Consider the following 21,827-nt stretch of genomic DNA (forward strand, 5'->3'; position numbering starts at 1 on the left):
GTTTTATACCTGATGTTTTTTTTGTACGTTGTACTTTTGTGAGTTGTTCAGTCGGTAGGGTCAGGGTTTAGGGAAGGGGTACACACTTTGCTTTGCCCAGGGGCCACTTTTGTCAAATGACAGAAGGCCAGGGGCCAGTCGCAGCACAGGTAAGGTGTACATAGACAGGGGCATATCTAGCATTAGAGGACATTAGGGTCTTAGCAGGGACCCCTGTCAGGGGACGGGGGATCCTCCACTGCCATTTTTTTTAATAACAAGTGCTATTTTGGTGCTTTGTATGCATCCTGGCATTCATTAAAAGTGGAAAAACCAGGAATGGTTCAAACACCCAGAAAAAGTTAGCGTTTAACCACTCACAGTTCAGTCGTCTCAAAGTCAATGGGTTTTTTGAGTGGGTTTCTGGTTAGCTGCCTGAAATAAAGTCTGTGGTTAACACAAGAGTAACAGGCTGTTCTGTTCTACAACAAAAATGTCTGTAAATACCCCACTCATGAACTCTGAAGCTTCTATGTGTCCTCTAAATGGTGGTTGCTAACAATGTGGCTAAATGAGACGCTGAACAGTCTTTACCAAGGCTTATTCTTTATTCTACGGTTATGTGACCGTAGCGTAGTTTGTTTATAGCCTAACGTTAGCTTTTGACTTCTGGCAATTGCATTTAGGCTTCAATAATCATGAAAATGGTGTTCATTTGTGCAAATTATCTTGCTGAACAAAACCTGTAAGTATCATAAATGTTTGTTAGCCACAGAGCTCATTTTCGGCAATAATCCAAAATCTAACAGAAAAATCTCATAGGCTTTTTTATGAGGTAACCAGGGGTGATGCTAACTTCCGTCTACAAAAAACGTCATTCCTGGAATTCTATTAGGAATTGGTTGGGGGGCAACCCTGCACCGGGCCATGGACCCCTTGGTCATTATCACTGGTTTCAGGCCTGTCACCGACTCTGACAGGTCACAGAAGTCAAAATATTGAAATAGAAAAACAGACTACATGCTAAAGTTTGATTTGACCTCCAAGGCAACCTGAAAACACACAAAATGTAGGCATCTGTGATAAACACACAGGTATAAACACTTCTGTTTTATTGTAGTATCAGAATTAGTCATGCCAGTGGTTATATTTCCATGCTGTGGTGACTTTCAGTGTAGACAAAAGCTGGTTAGTTACAACTATATCACTCGCATCCAAACTACCTTCAGCACATTCCTGACCACGGTTGTTTTATGGTCTTCTGCCAGCAGCAAAGGTTCCCAAAATTTGAAAGAATTAGGGACAATTGCAAAAAAAGCCACGTCAGGTGTCCACTAAGATGCAGCAGGACTAGTGGGCCAAACAGAGGCTGGTCTCAAACCAAGACCTCTCGTAACCTCTATTTCAGTGCATTACACCAGTGACCTGTTTAGCAGATATAGAAACCAACCATATTTTAATGCCCGTTAAAAGTGATTTCCACCTTGAAAATCATCTCCATATTCTCATTTATCTGTACATTGCACCTAAAGGGGACACAAGAGAGATCTAAACGCTATATGTAAAGACTTCATTGAGTCTGGGAACCACTTGCCAGTGCAATTACCTGAGCTATGTTATCACCTAGATTCTCCAACGGGCTTCTAGTAAGGCCTTGCACTAAAAATAAAACCTCCATGCCTGTGCTATCAAGCTGCTTTTACCTAGACTGTCAGAAAAGTATTATATATATTTATTTTTCATTTACTGACTGTGGATTATGTTTATAAAGTGTGTGAGCTCTGCCTGGTGCTTGGAGTGTCAGTGTAAAGAGGCAGAAACTGAACCTCAAAGTGCACACAGATCAGCTTTATATAGACATGATCCACTGACAGTAAACCTATGCTTAGTAACAGTGATGGACATGATCAAAATATCTGATCTGCCCAATATGTGTTGGTGGGAAAAGAGTAAATTCACAAAATCAGCTTCTCTTTTTCTTTGTACACATTCTGTAAAAACTAATAAATTAAAAGTAAATGGGAGCTATCATTCATGTCACATTTAGTAGTTTCACACACAGCAAATGTCAACAAAAAAGTAGGAGAAGGAAGAGAAGTTTGCGGCACGATAAAAAGGTGATATCATTAAAAGTAAATTTTCTGTGGCAGGTTCAAAATTGAAAGTAAAAAGAAGGTTTGGTGCAAGCGTGGTGGTGCTGTGTAGAGGTCGTACTCCTTGAAGCAGAGGTGAGAGGTTCTGTAAGCTACACAGATAACGGATTTCAGAGCGCTCAGCCTTGAACATCTGTAGGTGGAGGAGGCGTTTGCAGTCCTTCAGTGTTCTTCTCAAGCCCTGTGTGTGTGTGTGTGTGTGTGTGTGTGTTTGTGTGGTCCAGTTTCAGATGGAAATTGTCTCTCATTGTTATTCCTTTCCTAGTATTGTTCAGGTGGGTGGGAGGATGCGACATTGTGTTTATGATGTTTCATGTGTTCAGTCCACAATCACTGCGGTGTTGCATCCCCGTTGACTTCTACGCCATGCTGCTGTAGCTGTGCTCGAAGCAGTGCATTATCATTCTTCAGTTCCTCAATCTAGAAAAATAAAATGAAGATTATGAGGCACATGGAAACAGAAATAGAAAAGAAGCAATATAGTGAGCTTAGTTTACTGTCAGCCTACAAGTACAACAGTAGTTAAAACGTCAATGTGTGTCTCTGTGACTGTAACAGTGACACCGCTGACACCAGCTGTAATTACAGCTTAGATGTTGGTGTGAATGCTCTTTAGAAGATGGTAATTATTTAACTTCTATATGACGCAGCATAAACTGCTGTCATGTTATTGTTAAGTACAACAGAATCAAAAAAGAGGCTTTGGACGAGGTATAATTTTACTTATGTGAGAAAATAATTGCAATACTTGTGTGCAATGTGTGCCAACATGTATGACACCACAAATTAAATAGGCAACTTTATGTTTCCAGGCCCTGCATCTAAATATGTTTGTTCACGTCGCACAAACTAAAAGGTTAGACGTGCGCATAGAACGCATAGGTTTGTTCTTAAAGTCAACCTGTTGTCTAAGCAGCTCGTTGTCCATCTCCACTCGTTCCACCTCTTTGTAACTCTCCTGCAGTCGCTGGTTATTCTGACGCAGCTCTCGGATGTAGTCACAAGCTTTGGACAGGATGCCTCCTTTACTCTGTGAAGTGCAGCACATTGACACGTTAGAACACCTCAGGGAAAATGTTGTTCTGAAATTCTACGTACTTTTTCACATTTTAAAAATCAGGTAAATATTCAGCCCTGGTACTGAAAATCATTGAGACATTTTAAAATTACACTTCTCTTGAGCGAGACTTGGTCAGACACAACAACAGACAGACCTAATCAAGCAAAAGGTAAACAAAAAAAACAACATTTAATTTCTCTTTCTGTAATGTTGTCAGGCACTTATAACAACAATCTGAGCCTGTCAGTGGCAAAAACAAGCCCTTTTAAAGGACGTATACTAATGGTGCACAGTTGCCCCAATTGGTTATATAGCAGCCCATTTTGCAGCTGTACGGCTCTCTTTCAATATTGGACCAGTTTTGAATTTTGTTGTCTCCACTGGTCACTTAGACTTAAAAACATGGGAAAATAGGGTCCAGGTTAAAAAAATACTGAAGTTTCCCTTTAATCAAAAACACAGGTAGCCAGTCTATGGCACCAGTAGTTCAGTCATAAGAACGAACTTAGGGGACTGGAGGGTTGCCAGTTCAAGTCCTGCATGGACCAAAGTACAGAGTGTGAACTGGTGGCTAGAGAGGTGCCAGTTCACCTCCTGGGCACTACTGGGGTGCCTTTGAGCAAGGCATCAGACTCCCACTGCTTGGAGTGCCGACTATGTGGCCGCCTGTACAGTAATGCATGTCTATAGGTCCTGTTCGTGCATGTGTGTTTGTGTGTGTATTTCGGGCCTGTGTGTGTAGCAACAACAGAGCGTAAAATCGCATTTCCCCATTGAGGGATTAATAAACTTCAGCTACTTCAGTCACTATTTCACATGCTTTGGAAAATATATGGGACACTCACCGCTCCAGTTCTGCTGTCTATGCTACAGTCAGGGATGATTTTTGAAAGTGTGACAATCCAGTTGTTAATCTTGTCTCTTCTTCTTCTCTCCACTGCAAAGACAGAAAGACAGAAACTGTTTTTTTTAAACTGGAAATACAAGGTACTCAGAGATGCTTTACATTGGTTAAAAACAATCACAAATTAAACTACAATAAAATACACACAACATCATTCACACATTAAAAGCTGTTTTGAAAAGATGTGTTTTGAGTAGAGATTTGAACTGGGACAGGTCGGTGCGGTCTCAAATGTGTTTGGGGAGAGTGTTCCAGAGGGAGGTGGCGGCTATGGAGAGGCTCTGTCGCTCCAGGTTCGGTGCTTGGTCCTGAGTGGTGGAGTCAGGGGGTTGGCATCAGAGGAGTGGAGGCTGCGGGAAGGAGTGTGGCGTGGAGCAGGTCAGTGAGGTAGGAGGGGGCCTGGTTATGGAGGGCTTTGTGAGTGAGGAGAAGGACTTTGAATTGGATGTGTTGTGGGACAGGGAGCCAGTGGAGGTTCTGGAGGACAGGAGTGATGTGATCGCGGGATCAGGACTGGGTGAGCAGACAGGCAGCAGAGTTCTGGAGGCATGGATGAGAGTTTCAGCTGCAGTGGGGGAGAGTGAAGGGCGGAGACGAACTATGTTTTTTAGGTGGAAGAAGGCAGTACTGGTGATGTGATTGACGTGTTTTCCGAAAGAGAGGTTGTTGTTGAAAATGACTCCAAGGTTGCGGATGTGTGGGGAGGAAACAGAGTGGAATTGTGAGAGGTTTTGGTGAGAGATTTGGGACCGGTGATGATCACATGTGATTTTTCACAGTTCAGTTTGAGGAAGTTGGCTTGCATCCAGGACTGGATGTCATTGAGACAGAGACATGATAGATTCAGACACTCATGACCACATACCTTCATTGTGCTGTGCTCTTCGCCGCTCATCTCTGGGCGCCCGTGGACCCTCCACCTTCCTGTAAAGACACAGCAAAACAAACTTAACAGTGAAATGATACATAAATATTAACCAACAAATAACAGTAACACCTGAACTAGAATCCTCTTCATGAAAATGAAAAAAAAAAAAACACCTTATTGTCAGATGCATTCAAAATATTTCATGATTACTTTTTGGCTGGTTGATGAGGAGTTCCCAAATGCACCATTAATTGCTCTTTATAAGCCTTGGGGAAGAGGGTACAGGCACAGCTGGTCCTCCAAAGAGCAAAGGTTTGTGGGATTCAACCACTGACTTATGACGTATAATTTGCTAACAGGACTAAATCTGCCTGTCAACCTGTCAACACATAACTCACGATACAAGGATGCTAATGATTTATCAGTGAGCCACCAAACGTCTGTCTCTACAACACATGATGGGGGCAGGGTGGGGGCGTATGTGAAAGTTCTTCTCACCAGTTTGAACTGCCATGCTGCAACATCTCGCTTTCACCAAGGTCTCTGGGGATGGCAGGTAAGTAGGACAGAGTGTGGTTTTCAGATGTTGGATGTTTTAAATGATGGATATTGATTTTACTTTTTTTTGTATCTTCATTTGTACACACAATGACAAAACTAATCATTCCAAAAAAAAAGGGAAGGAAGAGGTAAAGAACAGCCAATCCACTGTGAGGTTACAGGGAAAGGGGTGACAAGTCGGCCAAACACGTTGGGAGAGTGTTGTGGTGATTTTGGTAACTGCAGGGGTGGGATGAATGTGCCGGGGAGTGTTTTGTTATACTCACGCAGTGTAGGTGTGTGTGCGTGGTGCGATGGTACGAGGGGCCGTCGTCTGTAGCACCTCAGGGGGGCTCATCATCACGTAAAACTGGCCTGGATTTAAAAAGACAAACGACGAAAAATAAAGTTATCCTCAAGAGATGACTCACTTTGTGTCTCTTAAGGGGTGGAGCCACTGCCGTTCTCTCACCTCCTGTCTGTGTTATCGTTGGGTCGGCGGTGGCCTGCACGGACACGGCCGTGGCTGTTCCATCGCTGACAGTGGCGGCAGGGAAATAAGCGAAACGTGTCTCTCCTCCCACTGTCTCCCCTCCAGGACTGCCCCCATTACTGAAAGGGTTCTGGATAACAGCCTGGCAAAGGTGGAGACAGGGACAAATTGGTCAAATGTTAAATAAGTAATATATAATACATGTTAAGGCTGTGTATGTCTTTGTAAGTGTTCATGTTGCTGTAGCAGATCTGAATTCACATTTCCCTCAGAGGAAATGATGATGTAGTTCGTTTATAGCCTTCAGTTAGCTTTGTGCTTCAAACAGTTGCATTTAGGCTTCAATAATAATAAAAGTGGTACTTAATATGTGCAGATTATCTTGCTGAACAAAACCTATGATAATCATAAACGATTATTAGCCCCAGAACTTATTTTCAGCACTTTTCCAAAATCCAGTGGCAAAATTCCAAATGCTCTGTGACGAGGGAACCAGGGCGATGCTAACTTCCGCGTCGGCCCACAGAAGAACGTCATCCCTGGAACACTCTATACTGCTTGATAACACTATGAATTAAGATGAACATCACTTGCTTCTTACTCACCTGTGCCACTGCCTGAGGGGCTCCTGCAAACGCTGCGGTAGAGACGACACTGACAGCTCCAGTTGCATCAGCTGTTGCTTCTAACTGATCGTCTGTCACCTGCACCACGCGATAGGTCACCTGGAGGCGTAGCAAAGAGTGATAGTTTCATAAAACGTGTACTATTTGGAGGGACTGAAATGATGACTATTCCTTAATAGCTGTATGTTTTCATCTCCTGTGGGGCTCTCTGGTTAGAGAGACAGACACAGGCGGAGATCCTGAGTCCACTCAAACTCAGGCGCAGTTGTATGATCAACTGTAACAGCTTCTTATGTACGACTGCATGCATGTATGGTGTTGCTGCTCAATCACATGGACGAATTTCTTTCCATTTACCTGGATAATGCTGCCACCATGTGAGAATTCTCAGGACTTCTTGTTTGTTTTTGATACGCTAGTAAGCATGAGTAACTGGTTATCAGGTGTTCACATCTGTCTCATCTGTCTTGGGGTTATTTCTAGAATTTAAATTGGTCACTTAAAAACAACCTGGTGTGAACAGTGCTAGACTAACTTACTTTAACTGAGGTGCCATTCCAGAATATTTACCAAGGGACTTGAAATCATCTGACAGTGCACTGAACATTACCTGTGGGCTAAAGCCCCTATGCCAAACAGCTATTGTCCAAACATTGCTCAGTATCCTGCTGAGCAACTTGGCATGGCGGGCCTGTCTAGCTTTAGATTTCTTCATGTTGAAGCAGTGAAGCTCTTTCATTTTTATTCAGATACTGTATATTGTACATATTTTATGGCATTTTTAAATTGTAATTTTCAATTCTTTTTTTTGCAATACTTGCCTTCATTCATGTTCTTTTAATATGTTATGCACCGAAACACCAACGCAAATTCCTTACATGTGAAAACCTACTTTGCGATGAACCAGATTTTGATTCTGAAGGATTAAATAGTGTTTTTATGCGCTCTGACGTAAACTGGACGTATTAGCATGCCTGGTGTTTTAGTGACGTTTTGAGTAACAGGCTGTTTACTGGAAATGCATTGCTAGGCAACATCTTCGGTTCCATGTTTACTTTCTGACAGCTGATGTTCGTCCTGCAAAACATTCTCACAGGGAACAGAAATGTTTACTGTGTGTTGTCATGTTTGAAATGGTTTGATCAGTGTGTGTGTGTGATAACTGCTTTGTGTTTGAATTGTTTTGTTGCAGTATTAAGTTTAAGTTAAGTTTAAGTTTAAGTTTATTTACTTTATTAATCCCCCCTTAGGAGAAATTCAATTACATATGTGACGTTCCTGTCTCTCGTGTAAAATACAAATTCTTGATATCAGTGAAGCTTCCTAAACATAAAGTGTAATGAACTAATGTAAAAACATGTTGTTGTGCAGAGGTGTGTTCTCCGTGCCCACCTGTCCTCCACTGTTCTCTGTACGGAACTGGTATTGCACATTGTGGTCAGCGAACGCAGCCTGCGGGACACCAGTGATGGTCACTGCAGTCTGCTCCTCCGTCCCCACCGCCTCTCCTGCAACACACAGGTCAACATGGCTCAAATCTGTGACCCTGCACCGAGGCAGCACCATAACAAAGTTATCTGCAGACACTCACACATTTTACTCAAAATCATGCTTTTTTTTCCACAAAGCTTTGGGTGAAAGATCAATCTGAGTTCTTACAATGTATCTCGAAAAGCAAAACCTCAAATTGCATCACTCATTTCATTTTAGGAAAATAAGCTCATCATTTTCACATGTCAGGATTTTAAGAAATGATGCTCCCACCTTCCTGTAACTGCACCACCTCTTCTGTTTCCTGTTTGTCGTGACTAAAAACAAAAAGGAGAGCACCAGTGAGTCAATTATTTATCATAAATGTATATGTAGAGCAAGCTGTCATAACCAGTTGTGGATGAAGTGCGCCCCCAGGTGGCCACATGAGGAAATGATGGACAAAACATAAATAAAGGGAATCATAACCGGCGTGTAAGCGTGACAAAAATCATATTTTCTGCAACTTCCAGGAGATAATTACAATTACTTGATGATTTAAATTGAAATCTAAGTGGTTTGATAAGCTGCACAAGGCAGGACAAACTTCACAAATTACTATAATACTATAAAACGCCGCCCCTCCTGGTTTCATTTACGCATTTTAATCCTATAATAGTTGCATTAGGGACAGTAACAGCACAGTGCAATAAAAGGTTGCCCTGACCTGAAACACAGACATAAACTGCTGCTGTTCATTTGCATTTCTTGTCAAATAATATAAACAGTAATCGTGATCGCTACAGATTTGCAAAAGGGCGCACAGTTTTGGCTCAAAATGTCTTCAAGGGTGCCAAAACGCATAATCCCCGCAAGCTGCACACTTGGTCATCCAGGCAAAAAAAAAACCCGGTGTACAACATTAAAACTATCTGGAGCATGCAAGCTATTAACAGAGCATTGCGTTGCAATGAGAAAAGGGTTTTAGGCCATGGAGGGAGCCATGGCTGAGCAGGAAGCGGGCAGCAGCCTCTCACCTCGCCGTGCTGTCCAGACTCTGCTCCAGCATATCCATGAAGCTTTTTGCGGGTGTAAAACGCCGATATTCAACGACACTGATTTACGGAGATGGAAGCGCTGATCACGGGGACAAACACACGGGTCATGTGAGAAAGACAGTCCAGGACACGTGAGGCACCGACCGGGCAAGGAGCTAAAATGGAGGCCGCTGCTGAGCAGGAGGGAGCCGTCTGCGTCTGTGCGGAAAACAGAAAAAAAACACTCCGGGGGTTTACGCAGCTTCACGGAGGCGGTGGTGCTCCGATCGAGGGGGTTAAGATCGTTAATGTCTTTTTAGATTAACTGTAGGATGGACGGATGGAAGATTATTTCCTATAAGGTCGACTGCAGGAAGTCTTTTTGTCCTTGGTTTTCCTTTTTGTTGCTCTGCGGCGCACAGCTGCTGTTTATCCGCGCAAAGCTGCGGGCTGCGACATGCGGCCAAGAAGATACGGAGTGGACTCGTTTGTACGCTTTATTATGCGATAAAATGAATGCCTTTTAACTGTTCATGTCGCTCTGGCTTTCTAAGATTAGACATGTTGCAACCAAGTTTTCACGTGACTCCTCGGATGCAAAGAGTTTGGTGGTTAAAGTGGAGCATTGTGTTTGTTCTCGGCTCATCTCCGCAGTAAAACTTGTACAAACATGCTTGGATTGCTTTGAGTTTTAAAGATCACGCTGTGTGTTTTTCCCAGTCAGTCATATTATTCTGAGCAGTATTTATCTGACAGACACACGCTGACAATCAGCTCCTCCACGGCACTTTTTTCAGGTTGTTTGCCCAGGTGACCAAAGAGATCCAATACGGGTTTTCACTCAAACCACATGACAGAAAGAGTCCATGTCATGCCACAGAGCGACGCGCAGCGCAGCGCGCATACGCTCCTCATAATTCACAGTTTTTATGTCGTGTCGGACAGTTAGCACCTATTTTTACTTCAATATCAGAGGACAGGTTGAGGTGGAGAACAATTGGAGGGGGTCGTGTTGTCTTTGTGCAGTCAGTGTCAACCTTTGTGTCAGACTCAGCCGATGGGAGGCGATCTGTACCCTGTCTGTCAGGAGACATCATGTCCTCAGCAAGGACTACAGCGAATAATCCAGCCACACCTGGGATTGAAACATTTCACCTTTCAAATGTTTTATTAAATTCACAATGTTTCCTCGAATAAATGAGTTCCATTGTGTTTTTAGTTGGCGACAGTGTGATTTTTATGACATGCAGTCACACTGTTGAGCTGCATGGTGAAAGAGCTGCGCTCCAAAAGCCCTAAAATTTTAAATAAATCACTGAAATAGTGTGAAAGAGAAAAGGATAGAATAGAGAGTTTGCACAATTGCACCATTAACAATTAAAATATTCACATAAAGCAGATTTAAGTGCCCCATACAGGGGTGTGTGTGGCAGCAGAAATCATACCAAACACATAACTCTACACTTTACACATCAAAATATGATTATAGTTTATTTCTTTGCACATACAGGTGTATAGACAGGACAGTAAGTATATAAAAATTCTAAACATTGTGAGGTCAGAAGGCAAAAATGGCTTATGAAGATACCTCCCCTAGTAAATGGCAATATTAATACATAAAAAAGAAAAAACATAAACACAAAGATTTCAAAGTTTCAACATAAGCAGTAAACGGAAATTAATAGAAATGTACAAATTACAAGCAAAGAATTCATTACAAATTGTGTTAAGAGTCCTTTTAAATGTATATTAAAATAATGATGTGTTGACTGTAGCATGGAATTTTAGTGAATATTGACCCTCTGGCCCTTCGATCAGTGGGTTCCCAGTAGAGGACCTCACAGCATGGATGTTTTTATGTCGTATTACAACATGAACTGATGCAGATTTGGAGATGGACAATACTTAAGCAAACAAGTATTTTGAATTTTACATTTGTACTTCATTTAGATCACAGAGATCTGTTTTCACTCTGACATCAAAGTGTCTTTTTTCTGTTGATCAGTGTAAAAAAAAAAAAGCCACACTAAATCACGTCAGTGATGTTAAACCATGACACATGGAAAGGCCCAAGAGCAGTGAATCCTTTTTACAGGCGGTGTAAATCTGAGCGTTCACAAGATGATTAAAAGGATGAGAAAGAAAGAAAGATAAATCAGTTGAACATAATTTTGTTTATTTCTAGCTTCTCTCTAATTTTTGTTTTTTCCCCCTGTGAAATAGGATGCTTTTTATCTCTTTAGTTCTGCAAAAGAAACAACATGAAGGAAAATTCACTCTCATGTCCACACTGAGGCCTTGACCCTCAAACACCTTCACATTCGCAGCACCACAGTCCAACGATAACATTTTTTAATTCCTAATTTTTGTCTTTCAGAGAAATTGCCTCTTGATAATTTGGTATTTATTAAAAGTTAAACAGCTAAACAAATAAAGTCCTTTTAAAAATACATTTTCAACAAGAAACCAATTATTAGGGTCATCTGGTGGACATGTGTAATTTATTAATTGTTTATATGTTTATATATTCATAATACAGTCTTGGAAAAGAGTTGACAGGATTCCCACTGATCCTTAGTTTGTGAATTTGAGATAATAATATCAAAGCCTTGAGAATTTTTGTAAGTTGACATAAGTTTACATGGGTCATTGAAAGTGCTTGAATTTATATACTTTGTGCAAGAACAGAAAATCAAGTTCTTTTTGATTTCCATGTTCCACTGACTGCAAGTTGTCTCCTGCAGTTGCGTCATTGCTTCACGCGCCACCTGCCACCACCTACACAGCATAACTGGGTGTTCATACATTCAAACCTCTAAATTGTTGTTTGTGAGCTTCTGTAAAGCCTGCTGGTCCTCATAAAAATTCACAGTGTTAAAACAATAATTAATTTTGTTCCGTGTATCATGCTATGTCATGTTGGGACCTTGAATTTGAGGCAAGCAGGCCTGGAAAGTCTCAATCCAAGACTTCATGTTTTTTATGGTTGCACCATCAAATGCATATATGTATTTTGGATGTCTGGTGCATCTTTTTATACACATTTACCCAAAATTCAGCTCGACCATTTGTTTGTAACAATTAGCCCACCAGGGTTAAAGGTCCAGTGTGCAGGCTGTAGGGGATATACTGGTAAATATGGTATATCATATTCATAACTATGTTTGAATTAGTTTATAACCACCTAAAAATGAGAATCGCTGTGTTTTTGTTACCTTAGAATGAGCTGTTTATATCTACATGAGTGAGTCCTCTTGCATGGAGTCCACAATGTTGCTCTATTGTAGCCCAGAGCGGACAAATCAAATACTGCCACTAGATGGAGGCAGGGTTGGAAGTTAGCACCAGCCTCCAGCCACATGCTGGTAAAGTATGCATGTGGCTGTTAGATTTGCTTCACCCACCAGCCAAAATACCCAGTGGTAATCTATTAAGTGGCTGGTAGCTTTTGGAAACCCCAGCCACAGTGGCAGGGGCCAAAAAGGTATTTTCCAACACTGGCTGGGAGCCATCCACGTTTTCGCATCGGCCATCGTAGTTCTCCTACACGCTTGGCTCAAGGGAGGAGTTTCAATTTTGCAACGTCGCCACTGAATCTGACACACTGGACCTTTCAGTGGGTTAAAAACATCATTTGCAAATCAGTCATACATCACTAGGTCTTCTAGAGCAGGGATCTTCAATGTTGTTTCAATGTCAGGAGGACCCCTTAGCTGAAACACAGACATCACAGGGAACCCCAACACATATATTGTACAAAACTGAGTTGCATATTGGGCCTGCAATAATGTGTAGGGCAGCCTATGTGTCATGTTTAAACCTGCCTTTTTATGGTGCATATCATACTAAGATATTAAAGTAACAATTATTGACAGATTAATGTATTTATACACCATATTTTAAAGTTGAGTTGTATCTAGAGCCCCCCTGTTGAAGACCTAGAGTCTAGAGCATGTTGAAGAGCTTTTGGAGGAGTGTAACTTATATGAGAAGGCTGAGAATCTCTTGAGCTTTTAGCCTTTTAACTGAAGAATAAGATAGTAATTTGGATTTGTTTATCCAGAGTCAGTATGCATTAAAACATGCTTCAGACTCTGAAAACTCTAGTTCTGTATTTAGGGGTTAAAACAATCTGAAAGCTCTCATATTACTTGTTCATTTTAACTTCATGGAGAAATATAAGCAGTGTAGCTCGAGTCAAACACTGTGAATCAGTAGAACTCAACTCCCAGGCGATAGAGCTGCTTAAAATTATCCCTTGTATGTATCACATGGCATTGTGCATTTCTTTGAGCAGAGGGTGACTCATTCATTCAGACTGCACACCCATTACAGTGGGAGAGAGACAGAGCAAGAGCGAGAGAGGAACAGCCATCTAACAAGTGCCAAACTTGAGGCCAACCTCTCTCCTCTCCTCCCATCTCATTCTTTCCTATATGGGCACCCACAGATGGACTTGCAGACAGCACAGTAACAGACGGAACAGTGCTGGAGAACTAGGAGGGACTCTCTGATCGCAAGATAACCAAGAAAATTAACAGACAAGTCTACGAATATCCTCGCAGCAGAGTTTTCTCTTTGTCAGATCAGCTTTAAAAAGGTAAATCTTCCCAGCCAAGTTGGCATCGTCTATGCAGGGACATTACTTTGATTCTTGGGTGGAGTCGATAACCCCTCCCATGTCTTTTGATTAATTGTGCTTTGTCTTTTGTGTATTTTATGTAACTGCACTCAAAACAGTTGGAAGTTTCTGGAAGCAGTGCACACTTTGCAGTTGTTTATGTTTTCTTTTCAATTCTAAACCTGAAGTTATGCCTTTGTTTTACGTATGAAAGTTCACAGATCTGAACTTTCCTCTCCTTAAAAGTCAAAATCTACTTTTATCGAAGAATAAGGCATGTTTTTATTATTGTTTTCTGGATTTATTTTAATGTTAACAGTGTTGAATGTAGATTTGCAGACAGAACTGCATGGTCAGCTTCCTCCATCCTCCTATGTAAAGTCCTGTTCTTATTGTACTAAGTAAAAAGAATTCTGTACATTAGTTGTGCATGAAAAACTAACTTTCAGAATGATAAAAATTGATCATCACGTCTGTTTCTGCACAGATAGAAGTGCAATGGCGACACCAAAAAACGCTCCCCGAGGTGCCAACACCCCTCTATCCCCCAACCGCATCACCCGTCTCCAGGAGAAGGAGGATCTGTCTAACCTCAACGACCGTCTGGCCGTCTACATCGACAAGGTGCGCTCTCTGGAGACTGAGAACGCCGGCCTGCGTCTGCGCATCACTGAGTCAGAGACAGAGGTCAGCCGGGAGCTGACGGGCCTGAAAGCTGCTTACGAGACTGAGCTGGCCGATGCCCGTCAGACTCTGGATTCTGTGGCTAAGGAGCGAGCGCGTCTGCAGCTGGAGTTGGGAAAGCTGCGAGAGGACTACAAGGAGCTGAAAGCAAGGTGGGCTGCAGCACATCAATCTAAATCTAGTGTTTTCTGAGTATGCATGTGTGATAAATGGAGATAAATCAATTTAATTAGGGTGGAGAGGGATGTCTCAGCACTTCAGAGGCCCTGAATTCCTTAAAAGCGCCCATGTGTATTTGTGAGATGTAGTTTCTTTACAATCAAAGTAAGACTATATAACTTTAAAAAGACAAATAACACATTGTTCGTCCAAGAGATGGAAAGAAAGCTGAGTTCACAGAGAACAAATACACTTTTCCTCAGTTCAGTATACTCAGGAGTTTAGCTGTTGCAGCCTCGTGGTCTGGTATGACCAGCAGCTAATGGTGGCCAATATTAGCAAACTTTAGATATATATTGTAAACAAACTACTGTGTCAGTTAGCAGTCTCTATGACTCGTTTCTACTTGTTTTCGCATTTACTATTATTCTATTATTAGCACTTTTGGCCACAGTAGCTGTTGCAAAGCTAAAACAACATAGGCTAGCTTTAAAGTCAGAATCACAAAACTTTATTGGAGTACACTATAACTGTAGACATAAAGTAACACAATTATTTCTTCTTCAGCTCTTATGGGCAAACACATAAGAGAGCTAAATTATAGACTGTATAAAAAACCAGACGTAGCTACCCACAGGTTTGCGGACTGCTGTTTTGAAGACTGAAGTTTAGCATTTAAGCTGTCGCCATCTTGTTTTTTTGGAGCCAGAAGTGACCATATTTCATAAGAGGGTGGAGCTGTGGAGGAGCGAGGATGGACCTGACTCACACACTATAGTGACGCCTTGCAGACAGCTTGTCACTCAAGTGGTCACACTCCGAAATATGTGTAATTTAATTTGATGTAAACGGGTGAGTCGTATAATAATTCACCTACCTACAGTTGTTATGAATGTTGAAGTTAGCTATTAAGAACAAACAACCTTTTTTTATTGTACCAGGCTATAAACATTTTCTGCTATAAAGTTTGACATTTTAACATGAGGGTCTATTGACTCGCTTCTGGAGCCAGCCTCAAGTGGTCATTCAAGGAACTGCAGTTTTTGGCACTTGAGAGTTGGCTCCATTCTTAAGCCATAGAGGTTACGACTAGCTGAATTTGTGTGATTGGTTGTTTTTCCCCCAAGATTAAAGAGGTTTTTGGTAAAAAAAAAAAAAAAAAAAAAGAAGATGAAAAGACACAAGTGAACCAGATATTTTGTTCATCTGATTATCATGAGAGGACACAGCTGCCTCGAGGATTCTGAAACCCATTTTCAACCAAATCTTTCTCAGTAAAAGCATGAATAAGAGTGTTGTGATTGCTGTGTTAGATCTAAAACTTCTCTGCGCATGATACACAGCAGCAGAACACAGTTACTCATTAGCTTTTAATAGCTGATGCTTTACTGCTGACACTCTGCGAGCAGCGTTGCCCTGCCACTGGGGCCACTCCCAAGCTTCAGCATACCCTCCTTATTGCTCACTTCAGTTTGACGTCGGGCTCCTAGTCCGACTCCTTCCCATACTGCCACATCCAGAGCCTGATGACTAACTCTTTCCCCAGTTTCTCCTCCTTCACCAAAGTAATCATTATACACACAATACGTGGCAGTGTTTAGAGGGCTCCACTCCTGCCTCCATTATTTTTCCATAAATATTGAGACGACGGCCGATGTGTGTTTGGCAAAGCCAAGCTGTTGCCATGGCAGCATCTAGGCTAAACACCAACGGCTGTGGTTTGTGGCAACCACATACACGGGACTGGTTGTGGATGACTGTGGCCTATGAGTCATATGCACTGAGGGTCTTTCCCGTTTCTGTTTCATCCGAGCTACATCCTTATTCAAAAATAACTCATCTTTGTTTCATTAGACTGCGTGTAGGAAACTGTACTTATCCATTTTCCACATGGTTCTTAAGTTACAAAGCAGAATGAATGGGATGTCAACTCAACATCTGAGACAATTTTTGTCTTTGCAGGAACACCAAGAAGGAGGCAGAGTTGGCTGCAGCACTGCAGAGGCTCAAAGACCTGGAAGCTCTGCTGAACTCAAAGGATGCGTCCTTGACGACGGCTCTAGGAGAGAAGCGTAACCTTGAGGTGGAAAACAGGGACCTAAAGGCACAGGTTGCCAAGGTAAACACAAACCCACGCTCAATTTATAGCTCTGTGGAAACACATCTGGGGTCAATCTTTCTGCAGTCAGCCCACAGGCTCACCAACACGTAGTTTGTCCCTCATAACTCCTGTGTGTTTTCCACAAAAACCTGTCAGCTTATCAAAGCTACAACCCTGTTCTGTCTCCTCCACTGCCCATTTATTTCCAGTGGAGGTTTGTAAGGGCCTCACTAACCCAGGATCATTTTCTGAAGTATAAATAAAATATAATATTCAGTACTGGCGTGTGTCTGTGTGAGCAAATGGATTTCTATGCTGACTTCAGCTTTTCTGTCATGGCTGGTGGAGCTCAGACATTTTGATGAAAGAACAGTCTCCCTACTCTCCTGCCCTCCAGCTGTATTTACTGCGTATTTCTGCACCCTGCTGCCTGTTCATGTGAGTGTTTGTACATGGCTTTGTACTAATACTCAGCTCCTGTTGTGCCTTTTTAGCTGGACACCAGTCTGGCTGATGCCAAGAAGCAGCTGCAGGATGAGATGCTGAGGAGGGTGGACGGAGAGAATCGCATCCAGACCCTAAAAGAGGAGCTGGACTTTCAGAAGAACCTCCACTCTGAGGTATGTCTTAGCATGAATTAATCATTCTTAAAAAGAACTCTCACTCCCTCCCTTTCTTTTCTTTTTTATTTGATCACATCAGCACCTACCTATTAGTAAAAAAAATGAAATTTGTTGTTGAGAGTGAAAATTATTTTGTTGGTAATTCTCTAACAGGAACTGCGGGAGACAAAGCGACGTCATGAGTCTCGTATGGTTGAGTTGGACAACGGCCACCAGCAGGACTTTGAAAGCAAGTTGGCTGAGGCGCTGATGGACATGCGCAGCCAGCATGAGCTGCAGTTTAAAATGTACAAAGATGAGATTGAGAAGACCTACAATTCCAAGGTAGACTGTGAATTTCACAACAGTAACTAAACATGTTAAGATAGGAATCAAGCTGCTTTGGTAGGACAGTTTTGTTGTGGAGCAGCTATGTAGTTTTACAAAATAGTACTAATGAACCTACCTTGTTGTCTCTTTCTTTCAGCTGGAAAATGCTCGTCAGTCAGCAGACAGGAGCAGTCACCTGGTTGGAGCAGCACACGAGGAACTCCAGCAGACAAGAATCCGCTTGGAGTCCACGTCCGCTCAGCTCAGCCAGCTGCAGAAACAGGTGATCTGAAATGAGCATCTCACAAATATCACATTCAGGGTTCTTACTGGGACTTAAGTCTTCTGTAGGATACTTGCTGTGTTGTAAGACTTACATAAAAACTCCCATCCCTCTATCACTGAATTTCCTAAACTCCTTGTAGGACCAAGGGAGGGTGTGAAATGACGAAAAAGTGCTTCTGCACTGTGTACTTTATGTGTCAGCTTCTATGACCAAGACATACTTCCCAAGAGACAAAGTAATTTAAAATCTTACTGGTCTATTTTTGATCTCACAATAACTGTGTAATTTTTCTGTCTGACCCAGCTGGCAGCCCGTGAGGCGAAGTTAAGGGAACTGGAGGACGCCCTGTCTCGGGAGAGGGACACCACCCGTCGCCTGCTGGGAGAGAAAGACAGAGAGATGGCCGAGATGAGGCAGCAAATGCAGCAGCAGCTGGATGAGTACCAGGAGCTCCTGGATGTCAAGCTGGCTCTGGATATGGAGATATGCGCATACAGGAAGCTGCTGGAGGGAGAGGAGCAGAGGTGTGCTGGCACTCACAATGACATTAATTCAGTAAAATAAGACTTTTGATAATTTGTGACTGAACATCATCATGTTTGTTTCTGCAGGCTGCGTCTCTCCCCCAGCCCCCCGCCCACCAAAGTGACAGGAAGTCGTTCCTCTACTTCAGGAGCTCACTCTAGATCAGTCCACCACTACAGTGCTCACAGCTCTCCTGTCAAGAGGCGCCGCCCCAACGACACCGACAGCGAGGCCTCGAGCATCGCAGGTGGAGCTGTGTCCCGCACTCGCATCAGCCAGCAGGCCTCAGCCAGCGGACGGGTCACTGTGGATGAGGTGGACCTGGATGGGAAATATGTCAGACTCAGCAACAAATCAGATGAGGTGAGAAGAAGGATAATGTTGGTGTAAACTAAAGGCTCTTTCTGCTACAGTTGCACAATGTGTGGTTGGTCAATACAAGATGTCTACAGTTTTCTGACATTGTTAATAGAGACTGAATTTTTAAAGAAATATACCTCACACCCTCATTTGACATTTGGCCCACCAGGATCAGAATTTGGGGAACTGGCAGGTGAAGCGACACGTGGGATCTGGTGTTCCGATCATCTTCAAGTTTCCAGTAAAATTCACCTTGAAGGCTGGCCAGAGGGTCACGGTAAGAAACACCCTTACTCACTAGAGTCACAAAATCAGCACAGCAACAAACACAGTTGCAGATACCTCACCCTTTACTTGTACCTTCACCATGGATGACAGATCTGGGCCTCTGGTGCTGGGGGCACCCACAATCCTCCCTCTGACCTGGTGTGGAAGACTCAGCCCTCTTGGGGCACCGGAGACCTGTTCCAGACCACCCTGATCAGTGCCAATGGAGAGGTATTTTAAACTTACCAGTCAAACTTATAGTATTTTATTTAAGCTTTGATACTATGATGACATTGATTTTATTATTGCCACAGTGCTTGTGTCAAGTTATGTTGGCCGAAATAAACACTCTGATACTTTTCCTCCAGGAAATGGCCATGAGGAAGGTCACCCGCACACAGTTTGAAGATGAAGATGATGACATGGTGAGAGAAAGACCCACAACACCTTAAGAACGCTAAATGGTGTCCAAAATATTAAATATATTAAATTGTAAGACTTCTAAACAATAAGTGTTCTGTGTAGTACAAAGGATGAGATTGTTCTGTCAAATTAAATTAATATTCTGGAAACAGGCCCTGTACATTGACATAATGCAGAAACATATAAACAACCTGTAATGTAATGCTTATATATTTTCTCGTTCTATAGTTGCTCTGTGAAGATCTGAGAGAGTTGAACAATAACCAGACTTCAATACCATAAACACATGCATTTTTATTAATATATATATTATTTTTGGCATTAATTAACTAATAGTTTTGTCAATAAAATGCAAGAAAATATTGAAAAAAGGCCCATTAACAGCCAAAACAGACATATTTGAATTACTTATTTTATAGGACCAACAGTCTAAAACATACAGATGTTCAGTTTGCTATCATATAAATCTTAGAAAAGCAAGAGATCTACACATTCACGGAGCTACATTAGAGGACGTTAAGCATGTTATTTTCTCTAGATATTAAAGGGGCTCTATGCAAAATTCAGAGCTCTCAATATGGAGGCGGCTGGGCCGGCTAGCAGTAAATGGTGCTAACTCCATAAACAGTGCTAACAATGGCAACAGTGCTGACAGACCTAACGGTGTTATTGACTTGCCAATGTGTGTATGATTTAGGGGTATATTTTGGCAAAGATGGTATATAATATTTATAACAATGTTTTCTTTAGTGTATAATCACCTGAAAATAAGAATCACTGTGTTTCTGTTACTTTAGAACGAGCTGTTCTAGTCCGCCATGTTGTTCTTCAGTAGCCCAGAACAGACAAACCAGACATGGCTCTAGATAAGGCCATTCACATCTCTGCATCGGCCAGTGTAGTTCTCCAACACAAGTAGCACACTGAAGTTTCAGTTGGTTGCAATCTGCATCCTCACCACTAGATGCCACTAAATCCCATACACATGTTAATACTGAACCTGTGTCTTTGCCTCAGCAGGTGGCTCACAGCACCTGTGGAGACAGTGAGTACAACCTGCGGAGCCGGACGGTGGTCTGCGGCTCTTGTGGACTTCCTTCAGACAAATCCAGCAACTGCTCTGTGACCTCAGCCTCCCGCTCATTCCGCAGCGGAGGAATTTCCGAGGGTTTACTGCCACACTCCTACGTGTTCAGCACCAGCACTCCTCGCAAGGTGGGCACTGCAACACACTTTAAACTTTATAAAGACAGGCGTATAATTCAGCTCATTTGGAGCCAGAAGCATGAGTGCTTTGCTGTATGATCAAGGTGCCTTTATATTGAATTGATTTGTGTGTGGTGTTAGTAACTTTGTCAATCTTTCCTCTTAGACTGGAGTCAGACTTGAGAGCTGTCCAATCATGTGAGCCCCTGGATCCACGCTGAAACACTTCAACTCTATTAGTTTTCAGTTATTAGTTCTGTAGTTACCAGTTGTAGTTATCAAGTTCAGTTCACGTACTTTGGAATAATGTTCAAGATATTATATGCAATAAAACTTTATACTGCTTTTTTATAATGTACATAGGCATGCTTATGGAATATTTTCTTAAATTTCAATGATGATTAAAAGAGTCACTTTTGGTTGTATTTGTGACATTAAGGATTGGAAATATCTACCAGCCTTCCACTGAGCATACAGTAAGAATCTAGTAACTCCTTTAATGCCTTAAAACAACTGTCTGGGCCAATTTATTCTGAAAGCCTTGTTTACTGGTAAAACAAGAATTTGTTGCTGGTAGATAAAATCATATTTTCTTGTGCTGTTAAATCAGATTTTTATTAAACCCCATTCACATACTGATGCAGCAGGGTTGCAGTAACGTCATTTATATTCACTTATTTTGAATAAAAGTTTCTTCTGGAGTTAGAGTAACTTGACCCCAACCTTGCTACAACTCTACAGAATATTTTGTATTTTTGCTAATATCAATAAACTTTTCTTTTTTCAAGAATGTGTCTTGTTCAACAACACTGATGTGATAACCATTTAAGTACATGCAGTATTTGTTATGTTTTACCATAGTGTATAAATATTATAATGGGCAGGCTATTGTAATTGTGGAGTTAAATCTATTTGACCAACTGATTGTAGCTCTCTGACTGTGATTAATTTACTATGGTCTTTTAAAAATTTGAGACAACAAAAAGTGAATATATGAACATTTTTGAACTGTATGTTTAAAACATCAACACATTAATACTCTTATCAGTTAACATTAACCTCTGGTATCATTTTAAGGTATCTGTAGGTAATTTCTATTTTATGAACTAATTTAGTTTACAGCATATCAGAGG

The 21,827-nt window shown here is 41.8% G+C and overlaps 2 protein-coding genes across 6 annotated transcripts; one reads left to right on the plus strand and one right to left on the minus strand.

Annotated features, from left to right (window-relative positions):
- Positions 1 to 1,059: 1,059 nt before the first annotated feature.
- usf2 (upstream transcription factor 2, c-fos interacting) lies at positions 1,060 to 9,512 on the minus strand. Of its 2 annotated transcripts, XM_050034336.1 has the most exons (11): positions 9,131 to 9,511; positions 8,388 to 8,431; positions 8,016 to 8,131; positions 6,603 to 6,722; positions 5,977 to 6,139; positions 5,792 to 5,879; positions 5,463 to 5,507; positions 4,962 to 5,020; positions 4,038 to 4,129; positions 3,034 to 3,162; positions 1,060 to 2,552 (listed from the first exon to the last, which is right to left on the minus strand). In XM_050034336.1, the coding sequence occupies exons 1-11, from the start codon at positions 9,166 to 9,168 to the stop codon at positions 2,463 to 2,465; spliced, it is 984 nt and encodes a 327-aa protein (XP_049890293.1). In that variant the 5' UTR covers positions 9,169 to 9,511; the 3' UTR covers positions 1,060 to 2,462. The 2 variants fall into 2 exon arrangements, with proteins under 2 accessions (XP_049890293.1, XP_049890294.1); XM_050034337.1 differs by lacking the exon at positions 5,463 to 5,507 and having other exon boundaries at positions 9,131 to 9,512.
- Positions 9,485 to 21,543, plus strand: LOC126383709 (lamin-A-like). Of its 4 annotated transcripts, none has more exons than XM_050034326.1 (14): positions 9,485 to 9,620; positions 13,581 to 13,730; positions 14,239 to 14,587; positions 16,557 to 16,713; positions 17,190 to 17,315; positions 17,472 to 17,642; positions 17,785 to 17,910; positions 18,217 to 18,437; positions 18,525 to 18,801; positions 18,968 to 19,075; positions 19,177 to 19,296; positions 19,434 to 19,490; positions 20,506 to 20,703; positions 20,861 to 21,543. In XM_050034326.1, exons 3-14 carry the CDS (start codon positions 14,250 to 14,252, stop codon positions 20,894 to 20,896), a joined length of 1,935 nt encoding a protein of 644 aa, XP_049890283.1. In that variant the 5' UTR covers positions 9,485 to 9,620; positions 13,581 to 13,730; positions 14,239 to 14,249; the 3' UTR covers positions 20,897 to 21,543. The 4 variants fall into 4 exon arrangements, with proteins under 4 accessions (XP_049890283.1, XP_049890284.1, XP_049890286.1 ...); XM_050034327.1 differs by having other exon boundaries at positions 14,243 to 14,587; XM_050034329.1 differs by having other exon boundaries at positions 20,509 to 20,703; positions 20,861 to 21,542.
- Positions 21,544 to 21,827: the final 284 nt, after the last annotated feature.

The sequence above is a fragment of the Epinephelus moara genome, chromosome 22 (assembly GCF_006386435.1).
Source record: "Epinephelus moara isolate mb chromosome 22, YSFRI_EMoa_1.0, whole genome shotgun sequence".
NCBI classification, from domain to species: Eukaryota; Metazoa; Chordata; class Actinopteri; order Perciformes; family Serranidae; genus Epinephelus; species Epinephelus moara.

What these genes read in the sequence shown, in the direction of transcription:
- LOC126383709 (XM_050034326.1), top strand. Translation starts at nt 14,250, where the DNA reads ATGGCGACACCAAAAAACGCTCCCCGAGGTGCCAACACCCCTCTATCC. An exon ending in AGAAGACCTACAATTCCAAG is followed by an intron (nt 17,643 to 17,784) that starts GTAGACTGTGAA and finishes TCTTTCTTTCAG; the next exon opens with CTGGAAAATGCTCGTCAGTC. An exon ending in AAGATGAAGATGATGACATG is followed by an intron (nt 19,491 to 20,505) that starts GTGAGAGAAAGA and finishes TCTTTGCCTCAG; the next exon opens with CAGGTGGCTCACAGCACCTG.
- usf2 (XM_050034336.1), bottom strand. Translation starts at nt 9,168, where the DNA reads ATGGATATGCTGGAGCAGAGTCTGGACAGCACGGCGAG. An exon ending in CCCCTCAGGCAGTGGCACAG is followed by an intron (nt 6,140 to 6,602) that starts GTGAGTAAGAAG and finishes CACCTTTGCCAG; the next exon opens with GCTGTTATCCAGAACCCTTT. An exon ending in AACGATAACACAGACAGGAG is followed by an intron (nt 5,880 to 5,976) that starts GTGAGAGAACGG and finishes TTTTAAATCCAG; the next exon opens with GCCAGTTTTACGTGATGATG.